Source organism: Cyanistes caeruleus, chromosome 5, assembly GCF_971803275.1.
Source record: "Cyanistes caeruleus chromosome 5, bCyaCae1.hap1.1, whole genome shotgun sequence".
NCBI classification, from domain to species: Eukaryota; Metazoa; Chordata; class Aves; order Passeriformes; family Paridae; genus Cyanistes; species Cyanistes caeruleus.
Genome location: NC_141705.1, coordinates 59,553,737 through 59,574,959, shown reverse-complemented (window position 1 = coordinate 59,574,959; position 21,223 = coordinate 59,553,737). Strand labels below are relative to the sequence as shown.

At 39.8% G+C, this 21,223-nt stretch overlaps 1 protein-coding gene across 26 annotated transcripts in view; it reads left to right on the top strand.

Moving 5' to 3' along the window:
* WDFY3 (WD repeat and FYVE domain containing 3) overlaps positions 1–21,223 on the top strand; it is a 157,489-nt gene that overhangs the window by 37,939 nt on the left and 98,327 nt on the right. For 12 of the 26 annotated variants that reach the window (XM_086889639.1, XM_086889634.1, XM_086889636.1 and 9 more), the window contains one exon: positions 14,487–14,697. In XM_086889639.1, the coding sequence (XP_086745765.1) occupies positions 14,518–14,697 (180 nt within the window). In that variant the 5' untranslated portion in view covers positions 14,487–14,517. Of the gene's footprint in view, positions 1–2,763; positions 2,876–14,486; positions 14,698–21,223 lie in introns of those variants that run through there. The other 14 variants (XM_086889622.1, XM_086889624.1, XM_023926307.2 and 11 more) reach the window with 3 other exon arrangements.

Sequence of the window (21,223 nt, the reverse complement as noted above, 5' to 3'; positions counted from 1 at the left end):
GGTGATATATCAGTTTGGGAGTAGACAGAATGGGCAGCCCAGCGTGTTGATGCAAAGCTGTTTGTCACTGGGGTAGGTAAAGTGTGTGTGTTTGCTTTACCTGACTCAGCCTGTGCTTATTTGCACCACAGGAGCTCAGTCAGTGTATATAACCTAATTATGCTGAGTTTACTGCATTAGATGGCCTCTTCCAACACTCACAGCACAGCTTGTGGTACTTTTCTATCCTTTAGTAAACTGCAGTACTGAAACTTACAACTTGAAAGGAAGTGTTTAGTTGTAGCAGTTGCTTTATTTTGCCACAGGGAGAAAATTTACAAGTAAGAAGTTACCATATTTTTTAAGAGCCTTTGTAGAATAAGATGAAATATGGAAATAATTGTCATCTTGGGATGGTGCTGAAGAAGTCTGTCATACTGCTTTGTTTTAAATTCCCTGTGATAGAAAGGGGTGTTTGTGTGCCATGCTCTTGTATACACAATGCTCTTCTCATAGCTGTCAGGTTATCAGGAAAGATTCATTTCATGGCTCCCTTAGAGGTAAACATCAATATTTCACACTGGGTCAGTAATTTTTGCTAGCAGTAGATTAATACCTGAAACTCCCTTTGACATGTTCCCATCTGTGATGCCATAGTTTCTTACAGATGGAAGCATAGTGAGGCAAAAAAATTAAAAAAAATAAAAATCTCTATTTAGGTTGTCTCTGTGGGGATGCTGTTCTCTGTTTCTATGATCCCTGCCGCTGTTTTCCTGACTTCTTGGGGTATGGCTTTCTCCTTGGTATCCTAGCAAATGTTTTTCTAGCAAAACTACAAATTAAGAAGGTACACCTTAGCAGCAGAGGGTGGTGCACCAGTGGTGTAATTGGAATTACAAGAATGCTGTGAAAGTTTTGTGCCTCATCTTCTGTCCCAAAGGGAGGGGGGATATTGAAAGAGCTACTGCTGATAAGTGATAGCCTGTGAAAGGGAAGCCTTAGGCAGTCCCTTGGAAAGACTTTTAAGTCCCATGAATTGAAACAAACTGGAGGCACAGCAAACCTAGTTTTAGAACTTTCCCTTGTTTGATTTTAATTTCAAGAAGCTGCCTGGGAGAAATCTCAAAGGCACATTCTTGTAGACGCAGGAATAGCTGTTCAAAGTGCTGGGAGATGAAACTGGTGTGCAGCAATTTTTAAAAGTGAGGAAATGATAGTGCTGAAGTGGGCTACCACCTGCCTGTTTTGAAGTACTGTTTACTCTTTGGTATTGCTGAGAGGTCACCTTAGAAGAAGACAGAGAAGTAAAATCAAATTAAAGAGAGAAATGTATGATAAAATTGTGAAGGAATATATGGATGTATAATAGAAGAAGCCTTTGCTGTAACTTTTGTTGCAATTAAATCTTAGTATTGAACATTTATTTACCTAGTTCTTTCATGTGCCTTTGTCAGCCTATTGCTGGGTTTCACTTTGTTTGTTGCGTTGTGTTTGTCTTAAAAAGAGTAGTTTTCCTTATTCTGTACACTGCTTACTGTCAAAGCTTAAAAGGGATGCAAAACCAGAGAAAAGGGTGAAAAGGTCTATTTTTCTCTCTTGTGGGAAGCAAGTTCTGTCCCCAGGTTCTTTGCATCCAGGAGCAGCCAACCACGGTGCAGGTTATCTAAGTGAGTCGATACACTTTCACAGATGCACTGCAGAAGCAAGGACTTGCATTAAATAACTACTCAGTGATTTCTGTACCTGTAAATGATGTTACAGTGCATTTGATAGATAAGTGCTGTCTCTCTTTTTGCTTTCTTCTTGATGTTTTTTCCTCCAGCAATGAAGTCTATTTCCTTAGTGTATCATGTATCTGTGTATGTGTAGGTGAATCCAACAGAAAAATATGAATAAACTCCATGTCACTAGTCATGTTTTTACTAAGTGGATATTCAAGCTCTCTTCTGGGATAAACTTAGTTGTAAAGCAGTGTCCACTGTAGTCATTTGGGTATCATTCTGGGAGAATTCTTTTCAGAGAACTGCAGCTTCAATCATAATTTGTCTTCTGTACTCTTAGTTACTACTAGGAAAAGGAACAAGTGTAGTGGTGAGACATAACATGTGAGTTTGGATAACATAATGTATTTCCTTGGAAAATACTACCACTTCTGAATAGTTTTTGTTATTAAAACGAAACACCTGGCAGTCCTAGGTTGTATGGTGCTGTGCATGAAAATAGCATTGCAAGCTAGAATAGTAAACAGTGTTAAAAAACACAACAAAACAACAAACCCCTAAAAAGCAGAAGAGTTAATCAAGAAAATACTCATTACATCTGATCTAATTTCTAGTAAGGAGTGTCTCTTGTCCTTCATTTATTTTTTCCCCCAGAATAATTAGTTCTACTGTAACCCAAATTGAAACGTATTTACTTTCCTGTGAGATAAGAGAAGCAGGAAAATGTCATCTTGCAAATTAATTTGTAAGCCATGATACATCATTCTCCTTTGCAGTGATTGTGCTCCCAACCAGATGTCGTTTTGCTCAAGCACACAGTTTTTCATCTTGATCCAGCTCTTGTGTGATTTTGATTTTTCCTTTGTGAAGCAGCTGTATCAGTGACTGGGGCCTGTGCATTGCAAGGAGGAGGGATCCCTTCCCTTGGTGTCCCAGCCTGCCGGGAGGGAGCAGCTGCTCCTTGCGCACAGTCTCTCCCGCCTGGGCACTGGTACAGTCGGCGCGGGAGGCTGGCAGCGCAAAGCTCGGCAGAGCTGCCCGACTGCCGCAGGGATGTTTACTGATCAAGGGCTGGCAGCGCCTTGGAGACATAGGAGCTTGTCTCCTGTCTCTAGTGTCTTACAGGGGGAGGGCTTGGAAACTAAGATGCTGGCACTGGACTTCAGGAATTCAAGGTAGGATGAGACCAAAATGATTCCCAGCTACTCTTACTTCTTTCCATGATACTTCTACCCCCCTAGACTAATTCCACAACTAGCACATGTGAAGTTGTACCTCTTATCAGACTTGCTGTTATAGGAGAAGCTGAACAAAAGCTGCGATTGATCAGAGATTTAATCAAATTCTAGTGGTATTTTTGAATAAAATGAGTAAAGTATCAGTGCATAATTTCCTGTGTTTAGAATGTTGGCTCTAGAGAAATAAGGCAAAAGTAGGTAGTTTACATTTAGCATCCCAGCTAAGGAAGAAAGTAATTGATTTTGGTTTGTCATGTATGTAGTTTTCAAAATACAGCTAATATGAGCCTTGAGTGCGGTAGTTAGACTGTGAAGTAAGCTTGTTATTGAGTTGTGTTACACATGTTCTAAGAAATCTAAGAAAGTTGGAGAAAATAGTATTAAGATCGTATTTTCCCTGTCTCTTGAGTGCTATAGGCTTCTTTTTTCCCCTTTGAATAAGAGAAACTCACTTTTGGAGAGATTTCTAGCTCTCCTGCTTAATCTTGTAATACACTGCAAACTGGTGTAGAGAAATCATTTATTCACTGTGAAATACAGCTTTTATTTTGGCACTGTTGCCAAGCAGGGCTAGAACATGAGTAATGAAGAGAAAAAAAAATAGTCTTGAAAGCAGTTATGGTAAATAGTAAATATACCAACCTCTTTGTTGGCAATCAAAAATAAGCAAAATAAGTACGGGTTTTCTAAAATGTTGCAGCTTTTTCCCTTTATGAGAGACACCAACTTTAATATGCAAGAATATCTACACCCACTTCGGTCATTTAATCAGTGTGCCATTGAGAAAAAAATTCTCTGGAGAGCTGGAAAAATCCATTCATTTGAGTAATTAATATTTCTTTAAAAGTCTGCAGTTTCAGTCTGCTTTGTAGGTTTGTGTTTTTTCTTGTTAAGTGTTTATTTTGTGGGGGGTGTTTTGTCTTTTCCTTCCCCTCTTTTATTTTTTCCTGTTTAATCTTTTATCTGATGCATTCCCTGCTGGGGGTGGAAACCTTGTAGCTCTGATGGGCTACTTCTAAATCCAAATATCTCAGTCCTGCTTTGGACCTGTCCCACGCTTTCTCTGCAGAACAGTGTTCTGGGAGCAGCAGTCTCCCATGTTACTGGGGAGCTAGAGCTGTTTTCTGTAAGGAAAGATTCACAATCAGCTCTTTTGTCTTTACTCTTTGCTCCATGTGAGACTCCTGAGAAGTGTTTCCATGTGCTGTCTGGTAGAGCTGGATCCAAAACCAGGCCAGGAGCCCAAGATGTAATCTAGCTCTACCTGCAATCCTCAGGTGTTTGAAGACTGAAGATGAGACTGAGAGGGGTTGAATTGCTTTTACTTGCAATATGTGACTGTCATCCCCAGAGGATCTTCTGCCACCCAACAGAGAGGGGTCAGGGGAAGGAGAAGCAGAAGAGAAGGAAGGTGAGGAGAAAAGCACAATACTTTTCTCTCATTATTACAATACTTGCTTAGTTACACAAAGCATAGGAGTCTTTACTGTTTTTCCCAGTGGTGGTACCTCTTATGAGGAGCAGCTGAGGGAAGAGGGATTGTTTAGCCTGGGGAAAAAGAGGCTTGGAGAGGACCTTACTGCTCTCTGCAACTACCTGAAAGGAGGTGCTAGTGAGGTGGGTGTCAGTCTCTTATCCGAAGTAACAGGATGAGAAGAAATCACAGAATCATTAGGGTTGGAAGGGACCTCTGGAGATCATCCAGTCCAACCCCCCTGCCAAGGCAGGGTCACCTGGAGCAAGTGACACAGGAGCATGTCCAGGTGGATTTGGAATGTCATCAGAGAAGTGGACTCCACAATCTCCCTGGGCAGCCTGTTCCAGGGCTCTGCCACCCTCAGTGTAAAGAAATTCTTCCTCCATGTTGACTTGGAACTTCTTGTGTTTTAGTTTATGGCCATTGCTCCACATCCTGTCACTGCCAGAGAGCCTGGCACCATTCTCTGTGCACCCATCTTTGTGACATTTGTGGGCATTAATGAGATCCCCTTCAGTCTTCTCTTCCCTGGACTAAACAGGTCCGGCTTCTGCAGTCCCTCCTCATGTGAGAGGTGATCCATACCCCTCATTATCTTTGTGTCTCTCCTCTGCATCCTCTCTAGTAGCTCCCTGTCTTTCTTGTCCTAGGGAGTCAAGAATTGAACGCAGCACTCCAGATGTGTCCTCACTAGGGCTGAGTAGAGAAGCAGGATCACCTCCCCCAATCTGCCGGATGCACCCCAGGATCCCGTTGGGCCCAGCCATCAAATGTCCTCAAATTGTGTCAGGGAAAGCTTTAATTGGCTATTAGGAAAAAAATTCTTCACAGAAGGGATTATCAAGCATTTTGATAGGCTGCCCAGAGAAGAAGGCTGCTCCAGTCACCGTCCTTGGAGGTATTTAAAAGATGTGCAGATGAGGCAGTTTGGAACATGGTTTAGTGGTGGATTTAGCAGTGCTGGGTTAGATGTTGGACTTGGTGATCTTATGGGTCTTTTCCAACCTAAATGGTCCCTCGGTTCTGTACTGTATGGTATGAAGAACTGCAGAACTTGATTCCAGTGGAGCTCAGTGGATGCCTTTGGACCATCCTAATTTCAGGCAGTAGATATGTGTATGCAAGTATTTCTGCTGTTTTTCCATTCATCTCTGGACTGAATTGCTAATTATCAGGTCTTGGGCTGTTGTATTTTGTTTTGCACTTAGGAATACTATGAACATGCAGTGTAAAACATTGGGATTATTCACCCTTATTTACTTCCTATTGCTTCAGAAATAAACAAGCATTTGTGCCCAGGCTTTAATGCTGATTTAAATACAGATACGCTGCCGGTTTTGTTACAGTCTTTCTGCCTCAATGCTAGCAGAGAGGAATTTTATTACATCAGCCAAACATGTGCTGGTAGGATCATTTTGTTGTTTTTCTTATCCGTGTTGTTAGAAACAAGGGTGGCTCTATGGAGACAAATTTTACAGGTAATGGGCTTCTACTTGCTGCTCCTTCATATGCAAATTTCCTGAAGGCAGAATAAATATTTTCAGTGTATAAATGGCTGGTTTACACGGTTGCAGGAAGTTTTTGCTTTAGATTGCCGTTGAGAAGAAAACCCACTACCACAGCAGCACAAATGCGGACCGTGTTCCTGTCAAAAAAGTTTGTTAGCTTTTTTAGTTAAATATGAGAACTGTGCTTAGAGTCACTATTCTTATTACTGAACATGTCCTGTTTGGGGCTACTTTGTTTCCTGCATGATCTTACTGTGAGGATGTACAGGCTCTCTCTCTGCTGTTCCAGTTTTGCTGTTTTCCTTTCCCATCTTCCTCACTGCACCCTCTCACTCCACATCACTCTGAAAGGTGAATAGACCAAAGCTCTCTTCCCCATGCTTGATGGTGGCTCATTGTTTCACAATTGATTCAAATGCAATAGCTTTCCTAGGAAGGCTTTTTTGCTTTGCTTGTTTATTGTGCATGCAAGAGCCACTCTCCAGAGCAGTGTTTTTATTCCTATGCATTTGTTGATGTCTGCATGCCAACCAAGCACAGCTTGTCTCTTCAAATCCCAGATTATTTTGCTTTTTTGCTTGTTTTTGTGTGTATGTGTCCCCTCTCATCCTCTCACCCCTCTTTTGTTTTCTTGGGGCTTCTTACCAGCATTTTCTCTCCTGAATTTCATGGTTTATCATTGCCATGCAGTTTAGGTCATCAAGCTAAAGTTTCACTTCTGCTCTATTCCCAATGGACTGTTTGTCCAGTTAATAAAAATCAGTTTATTTAGGCCTTTTGAAAACAAAACAAAAACAGAAAACCAGCTTTCAAAGATACTTGAGATATTTTACCACAGAACACGTAAAGAATTTAATTAGAAGTTGCTCTCCAAGAATATTGACGAAGCAAATCTTCTGTTCTGTTTTGGTTTAAGTTTTTTAACCAGTTACCTATCTTCATAGTATTCTGCATAGTTTTCCTGATGCTGCATAGGTTAGTTGGTTCATAAGCTTCCGATAAAATGTTCTGATTGATTCCTCCATTTCAGATGATTTTACTGAGGTGCAAATGTTTCTGAGATGTTTCAACTCTGCCAGCATATGTTCAGAACCAAAATGATGTTTCAGTACTTACTTTTCCTCAGTGTGTTTTGCAGCTCTGGATGTTTATAGCAGTATTGAGGTTTGCAGGATGAGTTTGCTTATCTACTGTCTTGCCAACCAGCAGGTGTGAATGGGGATCATTCCCACCTCAAACGTCCAGTTTCAAAGTTCCAGATTAACATTTAAATGACAAATTTTAGGTTCCAGAAGTAATCTGCTGGGTTTATAATATATTCATACTGGTTACACTGAAGAACAGAATTTCTGTTCTCTCAGTCCAAAACCTGTTAACTTACTAGGCATCATTTTTCTATAAATAAGTGCTTCAAAAATATATGTTGGTGAGAAATGTCTCTATTTTTGTCGTGTTCTGTGTCTGCTCCAGCCAAGTTGGACTTCGCTTCTGCCTGTCAGGATTTTTGTGTTACACATATTTTTGTCTCTGGTTAGCATATTTTTCTGGTTAAAAATGTCCTTTGCATTCCTTGAGTAGAGGAGGAATTGTATGTCCAGAGCTAGTTCAGACTTTGTGGCAATCAGAGCTGGATCGCCGGCTTCAAGACCACACTGTAACAGGTCAGAAGAGTGGAAAAAATGCATCTATGGTATGATTGCACAAGCATGGGCTAAAGGTTTCTTGGAGCCTGGATGTCTATGAATGAACCACCTGAAGGTGCTAATGTTGGTGTCTCCTTTCTAACATAATACCTGTACAGAGCCCTGTACTTTGATCTTCACTGTAACTGATGATTAGGGATAATGAAACATGGCAAGATTGATTTCTTTTCTGCAATGACCATTCCTCATCTCATAAAGCAGAAAGGCTTCTTTTATACATGAAGAGTTTTATTTGGTCCTCAGCCCTGCAATGGCAATATATTTCTGCCTTGCACAAATTACTGAAAACCTTTTTCTGGTATAAATATTGTCTTTTTTCTCCAACCTAAGCAGATACCATGGAGCAAGAGCAGTTTGAAGTATGGAATTTTCCACCTTCTTTGACATATAGCAAACCTAAACTGGTTTTTGGAGATCAGATCTGTGTTTATATGCAGATGAGGTGGTTTAAGACATTGCATTGAAATTCAGAGACGAAGGTGTGTAAAACCCAGCAGTCACGTATGGATTTCTGGTAGCCTTAGGGTTGGTTGGATGGTATTTCCTGGTCTTCTTTTGTGAAAAGATGAAGGACCATCTGTTACAGGTACCTCATAGATGAGGTTTTCTGCACCTCCTAGTTGGATGCAGTATTCATTATGTGCCATTTGGCTTCTGGAAAGTCAAAATTAGTCATTCAGTTCCCCTGACCTTTTTCAAATGCTGCCTTTAAACAAGTGGTGGATATAACTATTCAAATCTTACAACAGCAGATTTACCTTTTGGTTCTCAGGATTTTGTATGATAGTTCAAGACAAAATAAGAATCTGTCTTTCATTTTAGTTGAAAAAGATGTAAAGTGTAGAAAGACACCTTAAATCAATGTGTCTCCAGTCTAAATAGCCTGTATTTGAGCTTTCTGGCAGTTTGCTTTTTTGGCATTTTCAGTTCTTAAGCTTGGTTGTCAGTTTATTATTGAGCTGAGAAAATGGAAGTCCTTAAGTCTTCCTTAAAGAAAAGCAGTACTTAGAATTGGGTTCATGGTGATGACAGGTCACAATGAGTGCTAAATAAAGATGTAGGAAGTGGAATTATCATCATCCAGACAAAAATCACATTCTAGGTGCAGTGGGACAGATTTGTTCCTCATAGGAAAAGGTGGCATATATTTGCTGCCTTGTGCACTGTTTAATCTTTACACTCTGTAAAAGTAACTTGTAGCTCCCTTCTGCTTCATCAAGGTGTGACTTTTGTGCATCATCCCCAGCTGTCTGTGTGCAATGATTGCAGTCACATCCTTTGCCTCCACGTGTGCATGGCTAGTCCTTCATGCTCTGAAAAATGATGTTGAAGCAGGTTCTTCAGTACCAAGGGCAGTCTGGATGGTGGGACTGCACTTGAGGTGTTGGAGTTGTCTGTGCTTTTCTTGCTCGGAAAGAGCAACGAAGAAAAGTGATGCAACTTCAGGTGCAGTTTGGAGATTTTCAGCTGGGGTAGGATTTAATACTTTGCTTTCCAGGCTTTATTTTTTAGAGGTGGCAGAAGAAGTATTGGTAGTTGGGAAATGTTTTGTTATAGTAGTGCAAGTAATTTTGGGAAATGTGGTTATTAAAGCATTAGAAAATGCAGTGACAGTTATCTTCTAGATACAAGCTTTGCATAGTAAGTCAGGAGAAGAATAGGCTATTTGTAGAAGTTGAAAGCAGTACTTTATTTTCTTATTTGAATAAAATGAAGTGCAAAAAATCTGTTTGTAAAGGTCATTTTCGTTTAAGTTATTACTAAGTAAGAATATGTGCATTATGAGTCTTTAGCAAGACAACTCTCCTCCATCCCTGCAGCATAGGTCAAAAGTATCACTGTTATTTAATTGTTCTCCTTTACACTGAGTATAAAACATTAACATTCAGGAAATCTACTCTATCAGTACTTGCTATTATGTGTCATTATCATGAATAATTTGTGGGAAATGGAAGAAGACTAATAGTCCATGTTTTATATCTTTATCTTTCTCAATAAACAGTTACTAAAGTTCTTCATATTTGTTGAAGCACTAGGAATTTTTGTTTGCAGAGATTTCAAGGCATTAAGGTCAGATTGAGCATAAAATGGCGTTTATATTATTGCAAATAACAGAGAAATTGTATCTTTAGCTGTGATCTGAGTGGAGTTCAGAGAACAAGAAAAACATGTCCTGAATCAGGATAACAAGACATTTTTGTTTGTTCGTTTTTTTCTTAGAGGTGTTAAAGCAAAAAATAGCTGCATTGAATTCTCAGGTTTGGATACTACACTGTGAACTGAGACATCTCTGTAAGCAGCTCTTCAACCTGTAGAAACAGACCAGTATTAGCGCTTCTGTTCATCTAAAAAACGTCAAGATTAAGTTTTAAGGTGGTAACATAAAGTTCCTCAAGATAAGTTTTGAATTATTTCAGTGCAAATGAGGAAAAAATGAAACCATACACACCAAAGTCATGACCTTGAAATAATAGGGTGACCTTGAAAATCCTTGCCTGCACACCTTCCTTAACTTCCTTAATGATACTTAGCAATGCAAAAAAGTGGAGTGGGAGTTACTGGTGTTTTCCTGTTGGGGGGATTTCTCAATTAAATAGTTCCTGTTTCAGCCAGATGACTGGATGTTTAACAAGAGGAAATAATAGTGTGGGAATAGGCACTTTTATTACTGAGGCAGAATATGGGATTTGCTTCTGGCTGTCTCTTAGAAGGACCAGGCAACATTCCCCAAAGGCGAGTGTGCCAGTTCAGTCTGTCAGGGCGAGCTCATGGCATCCTTTTCAGCAACACAGCTTGCTTGTGCATGATTTTCTTTGTGTGTGAGTAGTTGTTTTGTATTTGGTGGCAGGATTGGTGGGGGGAAGGGAATGGGAGGAAGTAGTTGTGTTACTCACTGATGTTTTTGTCTACAAAGAGAATTTTTTTATTCCTGCTCAGCTCTAAGCACAAATGGATGTGTATCTAGCCAGTAACAGTTCTTTATTGTTTCCTTTGAAGGCCAGACAATGTCTTTTTGAATAGTGCATATTGGTGATCATCTTTAGAACATTAGTATTTACTACGTGGGTCGGGAATCTGAAATTCAGGGAAGAAGTAACAGACCTAGTGGGGAGGGAACTAATAGGTATGGAATTTACTGATCCTAATGGACTTCTGTGACTGAATATAGCAAGAAGACTTAAATTTTATTTTCCTGAGATAGTTGGGGTGGAGGTGTGTACTGGTGTCCCATTATAATTTGCAAAGAAAGAAGTTGATTCCTGTTTCACTGCTAAGCTGCTGATGTAATACCAATATAGTGCCTGGAGAAACACTTGTGACTGTAATTACTAAGCAGATAATTACCTTGCTGCTTATTTAAATAACATCCTTTTGAAACTAGATGCACAGCTTGGACCTATAATAGCTGTTGTGAAAATGAGTGTGTCTCATGAAGCTTCTGTCTGTCTACTTTTTTTTCTTCACAAATGTTTTGATAGCTGTAGCACTATTACCCATACATTATCATACCCTAACTCAAGTTAATGATTATGTGTGTGTGTTGTTTTTCTTGGAGTGTCTTTGAGCTGTGTGAGTTGATGGTATTTTCTGTAATGTAATTTATGATCATTTTTCCCACAGCTTCCACTAACAGTAGAAAACACTTTAAAATATTTTGAAGGGTAAAAGTTAGCTCTTACACTAACTCCAGTGAAACTTCTGGAGAATCTCATGAGTTCATCTTGTGGGATTCCCATATGAATTTAACAGAAAAGTGAAGAACTTTGGTGATAATGTTATGATGCTTATGCTGTGCTTTCACTGCTTGCTTCATTTCTCCTCACATACAGATTCTTCTGCTTCTACTGCGAAGAGAGAACTGTAATGTTTATTATAAGAGCAGTGGTTTTATTGTGCATATTTGTAATCTACTTATCAAGTGTCTTATTTTAGTTTTGTTCTGTACAGAACATGATGCACTGCAACTGCCATTAGTTAACATTTTTAGCTCTAGTTGCAGAAAGTGGGTACAATAGACTGAAATGCTTCAACTCTTTTGATAAACTATGTGCCTGTCACAGTGGGGCTGTTTCACAGAACTTCCATTTGCTTTGTTTGTTTTTTCATAATAACTTCTAACTTCTTCCTCAGCTTAAAAAAGCCATACACCCAACAGCTCAAATGTCCAACTGGTGTGCCTGCTTGGACCTGCTGGGGGAAGAAAGTCATTAGGGCTGTGTAGTAAAGAATGCAGGGCAGCAATGGGATGTACATGCCAGAAGAGGGAATGCGAGGCAGGGAAGAGACTCCTGTGCTGAGAACTGGTTTCTGTCCTTGCTATTTCCACAAAACTCCTCTTGAGGTTTTTGGAGCTGCCCTCTAATTGCATCCTTTGTGCACTGGGTGTTTAGCTCTGAGATCACACGCTGAGAGAAGGACATCAGCTGGTCTCTAAGGGACACAGCGCAAGCAAGCAGAAAGATTCATGCATTACAAGGTTGTAGGATTAGCTGCTCTCCAAAGTATCTTCAAATAGATACCATATTATTAGACATCATCAATTTTAGCACAAGGGAGGATGTGTGTGTTCATTGTGTGCATATTGAAGCTTTTGCAGTGCCTGTGCTGTGGGGCATATCTGTGAAAGGAAGTTGGTTTATTAGTTGTGATGCATTCTGATCTGGCAGAGCTGAGTGAGATGGAATCCCTGAGGAAATGCACTGCTGGGTGTGCAGAGCAGCATTTCAGTCCAGGTTGTAGGAACCAAAGTGTAGCATCTTGCTCAGAGGGTTGAAGTAACAAAATATTGACCAGCTGCTCATGAAGCATCTGTGGAGAGAGGCAGGAGGCTCTTTGAGGGCTGTAGGAAGTGAGTGTGCAGTGTATGACTCTACTGCAATGCATGTGCAGAGCCAGGCCAAAATCAAGCTCTACAGTAATTTACAAGACTGGTGTTCCCTAACTTTGGGGTTTGCTTCTCTTAATTACTGTGCAGGGTGCTTGATTGTCATGTGCTATAAAGAAGCAGTTGTGAACAGGTCAAGTGACTGTTACTGAAAATACTGGAATATTTTCATTTTTGGCATTAAGGAGTCTGCCAGGTCTTACTGCTGAATTGAAGTCACATGCGATGGTTGCAGCTGACTAAGGATTGTGCAGATGCTTTCACTTAGTAGAATAGGAAGACTCTTTTTCTATTAACTTTTTGTTAATAGGAAAGGATTTAGGTGTACTGCTTTCTCTTCTGCAGGCCTTATTCTAAACAAAGACAACCTCAGACAAAATGATTGTAAAGGACAAAGTAGCAATATAACACTGTTCTTTCACTGTTCGCTTTCACATATCGAAGATTTGGGCCTAATGCTAGAGGTCCCAGAGCTGACAGTTTTCTTCCCTAGATAGATAATCTGTGCTGTGATAATCAGAGAAAATATCACTGGATTTGGGCAGGCAAAGATAAATCACAGAAATTCTTTCAGCTTTCATGTACAATGTATTTCAGATGACATTGCATAGCTAGCCCATGCTAGTATTTTTTCTAATAGGAGAGAAACATAGGAGGAGATAACTCTGGAGTAACTCCAGAAGTAGTATCTACTTTGGAATTCGGTTACTTTTGGCAGGGGGGTGGGAGGAAAGTTAGGGTTAGCTCCCTCCCCTATACTTTATAAATATTTTCTATGAACATGTTCCAGAAAGATATGTCTTTCTTGGGTTAGAGAGACAGTATTTTTCTTTTATTAATATTTCTTATTGGTAGTTAATTGCCTTCACTTTTACAGCTCCAGTTTGTTATTGTTATTTTCTTGGCTTTAGTATCCAGTATCTTTCATCACAGCTTAATCTTGGGTTGGAGTTCTTCAGTAATGTCTACTTTCCCTTCGTTGCTCTAATTACAGCATCTTTGGAATCATCACTTCCCATTTTATTAATTGACCCTCTGTGGTAACCTCTCTTTTTGATAATTTAAATAATTAAGTTCTTTAAATTTCTTGCTGCAAGGCATTTTCTACTCTTGAATAATTTTTACAGCTGTTACTGCCCTTTGGTTTTTCAGCTGCATTTAAGCAGTGAGATGTAGGCATTGCAGTTCAGTGGAGAATTTCATTGTTGGTGGCATTTATATATGGAGCAGAAACTGTTTTCCATGTACTCCCCTTACTCCTTCCCTAACATGGACATGGTTGTGAGATTAGTCCATTTTGCTGCAGTATCCAATTGGCTACATCCATTTCAGGAATTTTTCTGCTCTGACCCTCACACCTTTCATGCAAGGTTCTGCTTGACAGACTTGAGTTGCACAGTTGGAAGACTTTGTCTGTGTTGTTTTGAAGACAGAGGTGTTATTCTGCAAAGCCAGTAGCTGAGTGGTGAGATGAATGGTAGCTCCACTGGATAGTTTTATCTGTTTGGCATAGAAATGTCTGGAAAAAAAAAAATCTATGCTTGTCTGTATGATAAAGCCAATGTCTGAGAGAGTTGGAAGATCTTGTATGATTATATTTTAAAGTCCTGTTTTTATTCCAGAATTAATTTGAGAATAGTTTGCATTATGTAGATAACACTGTTGTAAATGCTGTAGGATGTGCACTAAAGGATCGTAAAACTCATCCAATAAAACATACCAAAGCATTTTGCAGTGTTCAAAGCCTGGCCAGCCGTGCTTTCTGCTGGAGAATATCGGATATTTTTCTCTTTCAAGTTGTTGGCTTTAAATCCTTCAGGCACGTCCTAATCAATGCCTGGCATATAAAATTAGCTAATGCTCTTAACTGCAGTGTAGTACTTAGTGTGAGAGAGGGTGCCATGTATTTAAAGGCTTTGATGGAATAATGCCTCAGTCTCTTGTACTCAGCAAGTTCCTTTTCCTTTCTGAACAGGATACGAGGGAGCTTCCAGAAGTCAGCCAAGATGAATATGGTGAAGAGGATCATGGGCCGGCCCCGGCAGGAAGAGTGCAGCCCCCAGGACAATGCGCTGGGCCTGATGCATCTTCGGCGCCTCTTCACAGAGCTCTGTCATCCTCCACGGCACATGACCCAGAAAGAGCAGGAAGAAAAACTTTACATGATGTTGCCGGTGTTCAACAGGGTAAGCCAGGCAATTTGCAGGAAGTGTTTTCTTTATTTGAATTGTCTGTTCATATTTCGTATTCCCAAGACCTTTTGGTTCTAGCACAAGAAGTTTTGTCCCACTGCATCCTTTCAATTTTTCCCTTCTCCTCACACACTGCTGTGTTAGGACATAAACTTACCTTGGAGATTTCCTTTTTATCACTTTTTCTCAAGTGCAATCCACAGATGCGTGTAAACTGATGGCTTTTCTGCAGTGCTCACTGCTATTACAGTCATCTGATTTCCAACCTAAACTTTGGGAACAAGTTTATACCCACTTTTTTTGTGTGACAGTACTCTCCTTGAGTCTAAATAGCTCTTCTCCCTTCTTTGCATTTATTGTACTGATGCATATTTTTAGAGATAGCAATCATAGTATGTCTTGTCAACTTTGTTTGTCTGGGCTACATGAGCTGAATAATTGTAATTTGTCATGTGATATATTTTCTATGTTCTTATCACCCTTATAGGCCTTTTTCTATGTATTGAGTGTGAACCCACCTTTGTGGACAAGGGAGATTTTGAACAAACAATCTGTAGGGAATTTATAATAGCCACTTTTACTGTATCACTCGTATTTCACTACTCCCTTGTACTCAGACACTGAGATTTTGTTTGGAGGCAGAACTATGGGAACTGTCACTGTAATTAATAGGAACTAAATCCTCCTGATGTCTTGTATCACTCAGTTACCCTGCCAGGTTATTGTGAATAATAATTTTGATGGTAGTTTAAGGTAGAGATCTAGCTTTCTTTTTTTTCCCTGCTGTGTGCTCTTACTCATTACTTCTTTTCGGGTGATGGATTTGTGCTTGTATATGCTACCCCAGAGAACTGGAATAGTCCAAAAACTAGAAGGATGTTTTGTTGAAAGTGTGGCTTATGAAGGTGTTAGAGACTGAGCAGCTTACATGTTTGTGCTGGTTTTGCTGGGATAGAGTTGATTTTCTCTATAGTAGCTAGTGTGGGCTGTGTTTTGGAGTTGTGCTGGAAATAATGCTGATAATATGGGGATGTTTTAGTTATTGCTGAGCAGTGCTTACACAGAGGCAAAGCCTTTCTGCTCCTCACCCCACTCCATCAGTGAAGAGGCTGGGAGTGCAAATGGAACTGGTAGGAGACACAGTGACCCTAGCTGACCCAGTGGATATCCCCTACATATGATGTCAGCCTCAGCATATAAAACAGGAGGAAGAAGGAGAAGGAGGTGGGGGGATGTTCAAAGTGATTTGTCTTCCCAAGTCACTGTTACCTGTGATGGGGCCGTGCTCTCCTGGAGAAGAGAAGGCTGGGCACCTGCTTGCCCATGGAAAGCAGTGAATGAATTCCTTGTTTTGCTTTGCTTGCTTATGTGGCTTTTGCTTTCCCTATTAAACTGTCCTTATCTCAATTAATGAGTTTTCTACCTTTCACCCTGCTGTTTCTTTGCCCTATTCCACCTGAGAGCAATGAGTCAGTGTGGTGCTTAACTGCCAGCTGAGGTTAAACTACAACAGTACTGTGTAGAAAAATTAATCCTAATGGAGACATAGTATTACTAGGACTTTCAGTCTACTAGGTAGTGTGCTTTAGTGGATGGATCACTTGAATGCCATTCTTTTGCTCTAGGCCTTATTTCTACTGGTAACCTGTTGTGTGAGTTTGAGAGAAGTAAGCTCAGTTCATATGCCTCCTCTTTAATTTATCTTCTTGGATTATATGCCTCTTAGTTACGGACTTTCTTGATTTGTTTTTACAAATTAGCACACTAGAATTTTAATCTTGCCTTGAGCCCATGAAGGTTATTTTGATGCAGTTGTGCTTAGAAATCTCCCTCTGGTGGTTACATGAGGCTGATGCTTCTGGAAAATAGAAGTCCCTCACTTGAGCTTCTTCAGCACTTAACTCTGATATGCAGGTGGAGAAGAATATTTCTTAGCCTTTGTGGTAACTACTGGCAGAAGCATTGCATCTATAGAAATTGCAGTTGGTGATGCTACTGGGTTTAAGTAAAACTAGTGCAGCAATGCATGTACAGCGATCTAAAGAAAGACTTTGATTAGACTTCTGAGATAAAAAAAAAACAACAGTTAAGTGTTATTTTCTCCATTGTTTCTGCCTTTTCTGTTTTCTGTTTCTTAATACACATCCCCCACTCCTTTTTGCCGCTTACTGGCTTGGTCCTAATTCTCAGCTCCTCCTCTGGACTCTGCTGAAGCCTAGTTGAAGTTACTTCATGTCTTTGCACCACTTGTTCTAACTGTCCTTCATTCAGCTCATGTGCTGAAGCATCCTGAAAACCAAATCAGTAGCCCCAAGTTTTCTTTTTACTTCATCAAAATCAGCTCTTGTCTAAATAATCTCAGGTACCATTTGTCTAAATAATCTCAGGTACCATTTATATTCTTGAACAGATTGATGGCTTCTGTGATTTCTATTTGTGTGAATGCATCTTGGCTACTCTTTTCCTCAGTTTTCTCCTTTTTTGTAGTAGCTTTTCCTTCCCCAGGTTCCCCATGTCTCTTCTATTCTTTGCAGAATCCATCTAGTTATGTTTCTGGACTCTTTTCTCTGAGTCCTAGAAACTCTTTTGTACCTTTCTTCACTGAAGTGAACATGCTGAAGGCACATTCTTAAGCCAGATGTTTTGTTTTTTCAGTCTGGTTGTTTTTTCCTTCTTTCCTCTTCTCCCCCCACAGTTTCCTTGTTTAGTTTAAATATCACTGTCCTTAAGCTCTACCTGTTTTGAGCTTGTGAACTTCTTGGAGCTGTCCTTCATGACACAAATACAGACAAAAACCAGATGTTGTCACTACAGTTTTCAGTTACAAAAATCTGGATCATAGCTTGGCATAGTGAGGAAAGCAGCTGTTGTTTCTGCTCTTTCACTGCCTTTCTTGCAGACCTTGATAACTATTATCAGTCATGGATGAACTGGGATAGTGTAACCCAAACAAAACTGATTTTTCTTGATCAGTCAGGTCTCATCCTGTCTCCGTTATAGGGGGATCATGTAAAGGCATTCTCGTTTTCTTGTATTCAAGAGACTGAGCAGTTGTGATGCCATCTATTTCTGCTTTTGCAGTTTGCCTCTTTAGATTCCTGGTTAATGCCACCTTCTTCTTTCGATGTTCACATACAGAGTCTGCTGTGGTTTCCTCAGCTTACCTAGTTTTATGTCTTCTGGAGTGTCACCTCCTTTCAGGTTGTTTTGGAAAAATCCTGCTAGCTTAGTAACTGCAGGTTACAGCAAGACAAGCTCTGATTGGAATAAAAAATAGTATAAGAAAAAAAATCTCATTTTCTAAAGAGTCTTGGAAGCGATTTTCAGTGGCAGATATGGTAAGTTTTGGTTCACTCTAAAATTCCAACACAACTTTTCTCTGAGAAGGGACAGTTTTGCTGTCAGGGAACACGAGAACATTATTAGAAGTTCCTTTCTATTTTTTTTTTTTTCTTGATTCTCAAATATAATCTTTAGCTGCATATGTTTTAAATGATCCTTAAATAACTTGATTCAAATTCAGACTCTGAATCCATCCATCAGTTACTTTGTATGGCTATCTTTATTCTGGTCAAGAATTTTAAATGTGATTGAGTACTTTTTCTGTTACTGCCTTAAGAAAAGATTATGAGGATGTATCATAAAAGCATTTTCTCTCACAAGATTGGGGTGTCTGTATTAGGAGGAGAAACTTCAAACAAATTGTGACTCTCAAATCAAAACGTTATGCCATTCCTTAATGTGTAGTCCAGAATGTCTCCTATATGAGAGTGGTGAGCTTTTGGAAGTGGGAGCTGCATGTGTTTGGCTGGAATCAGTGTGTGAGTGTGTGTGCACAAAATGAAGTAAGGAGTCCTGGGAGAAGTGTTATTTTGGCTGAGTGCAGAGATCTAGAGTGAAGAAAGTAACTCTGCTTCCCAGAGGCATGCAAGTGGGCAGCGGCAGACAGCCAGTTAAATAACCAGGGTATCCAGGAGCTTTTTTCAGTCTTTCTTGCTTAGCAGTGGAGTTGAGGTTTTTTTCCTTTCATCAGAGGTATCTCAAGTTTTTTACAAAATGCAGCTTCATCTCCTTTTTACTTTTTTTATTTTGAGGATTATTAATCAGTAAATTTGGTAGAGCTAAAGCATTCTTAAGTCTGATTTATAGATAGAGCATGTCTCAAACCTGCTGTGCATAAAACCATCTTGATAGTTCTGGTAACAAGTGGGTTTACAAACCATTTATTTTTCTTCATTGTTCAGGGAGGCTTATGAAATGATGAATCACATAGTAATGAAAAGCTAAATTGGTGCATAATTAACAAACGATCAGCCCCATGGAAGAGTAGTCAAAAGGCTTCTTTCAGAGTTCAGTGAGTTTGTGGAAGCATTGCTTTACCAATGTGGTGGTAACGCTTGTGCAGTGTGTGAGAAAAGTGGATGGAATGATGAAGAGGCTGGTTTTGAATAAGGGGTATATCATTACATTATCTTGAAAGAGCCTTACTTTTCCTTATCAAAAAGACTATTTACTGCTAAAATGTGTAAATCCTGCTGCTGGTTTTTACTACTACTTTTAGTCAAAGGGTATATAAATATCCTACAGAGATGCTTATTCTACATTGTGCAAACTTGGTCATGGGGCAACTAATTAAAATCCACTTTACCTCAGTTAACCTTTTACTGTAACTCTGAGTTATCTGCATTTCCTAGGAACTGCTGACAAATCTGAGCAAGCTCAAGATGGGTAACAGGGCCAATAGTTTTTCCTCTTCACTTGGTCTGGGTGTGAAAGAGCTTTAAACAATTAGTGATGACAAGATCTTAATGTGCATTCTGGTCTAGATAATCTTGCTTATATTATGTGAACATGCAAACCTCAAGGCCCTCTTCCCTTTTTACAGCCTTATGGAAGTTAGGGGCTCTTGGATGAATTGGGGGCTGATGCAGACAACTGCAAAAGGAGGTCTTGTGAAATATTTAGGGACGCTAGGCATGTTGTGTAGTCAGTAATTCAAATGAGGGGTGTTTTTCTTGGTCTGCAGAAAACAGTTGTCTGCCAGTAATGTCTGGTCTCCCATTTGCTTGCTTTAATGATAATGGTGGTTGAAATTTCCAGTATGAGAAATATTTAAACCTTTGGTGAAAACTATTTTTATTTTGAGGAAACTGAGCGTTCCATTTCAATGTTTTATTTCTGGCTCCATTTTATCATGACTTTACAATGGAAGTAGACAGGAAAAATATTTTTGGCCGTTTTGTGACGTGCCAGAGCAACTGATACTAAGCGAGGTAAGAAGTCAGACTTCAACAAAGGTTATTCTTCCTTCTGCCTTTTAAGTCTTCTTCAGTGACTTAGGGCTGGCACCACAGTTACCTTGCATAAGCCAACCTTACCTGTTGGCTGTACTGATGGATTTCACTGGATGTCCCTACACTTGAGAATGACCTCAGCCGAGTATGTCAGCAGCTCAGCTGTAGTAGGATAATTGGGTCACCCAGAGAAGGGATACAAGGGTGAAGCAGATGCTGAGTCCAAATCAGCTGTACTGTTGCAGAGCACATCCTCCTTCAGGGAGGCCAGCATAACCTGGAGAAGCTATAGAACTTAACTTTTGCTAGAAAAATACTGTCATCTTTTATGTTCATCAGGGACACTCCTGAATGTTACATAAATATCTATAAGAGAGAAAAAATTATACAAGCAGAGACTGTTCAGGTGTTTAGCAGGCTATTCTATTTCTTCAGCACTAACACAAGTGATGATACCATATTTGGATTGCATGCTTTGTTTGATAATGAGACTTATTGTGGACTTATTGGGACCATTTTAGTGCAAGTTTTACATTGGAAACATGTCGTTCCGATTGGGAACGGCTAGAAAGAACGACACTGGACTCTCAAGGGAGTCACAACACGAGAATTCCTCTAGTTTATTCCTTCAGGCCTGTCTTATAGACAGATACGTAGAAAGTACAGAAAAGAAACTCTTATTGGTTAACAAAGTGCTACATCACCATCATTGGTCAGGGGCACTCTACCCCCCCTGACTCCCTCCTGCAAGAGGAAACAAGAGGACAGACAAACAGCACCTGGCAGTTGTTTTCTGTCTCTGAGGATTGTTTTGAAATCCTCCTTTGAATTCCCAGGCTAGCTTCTCAGGCAGGACTGAGAGGCCATGGGCCTGCATTTTCTGCAGCTCCCTGCAGCCTGTTCCAAAGCTAGCATCCATAGAAACATGGATAAAAACTCCTTTTTTGTGCAGTCTTGAATGAAAAGTAAATTCTTGTAGCAACTAGCTAATCCATTTTGAGATAATGTGTTCCACAGCTTAGTGCAATACCACAGAGTTAACACATTTCTCCCTGTTATATGTGATCTAATGCATTATTTAATAACAAAATCAATGCTTAATCATGAAGAATAAGTTACTAAAATTAAGTGACAATTTATAAAAAAAAGCCTGTTATGTTCAGGAGGATCTCAAAAGAGGAGAGTAAGTCCTTGATATCAGCAACATGGGAGGCTTCCTGGTATTG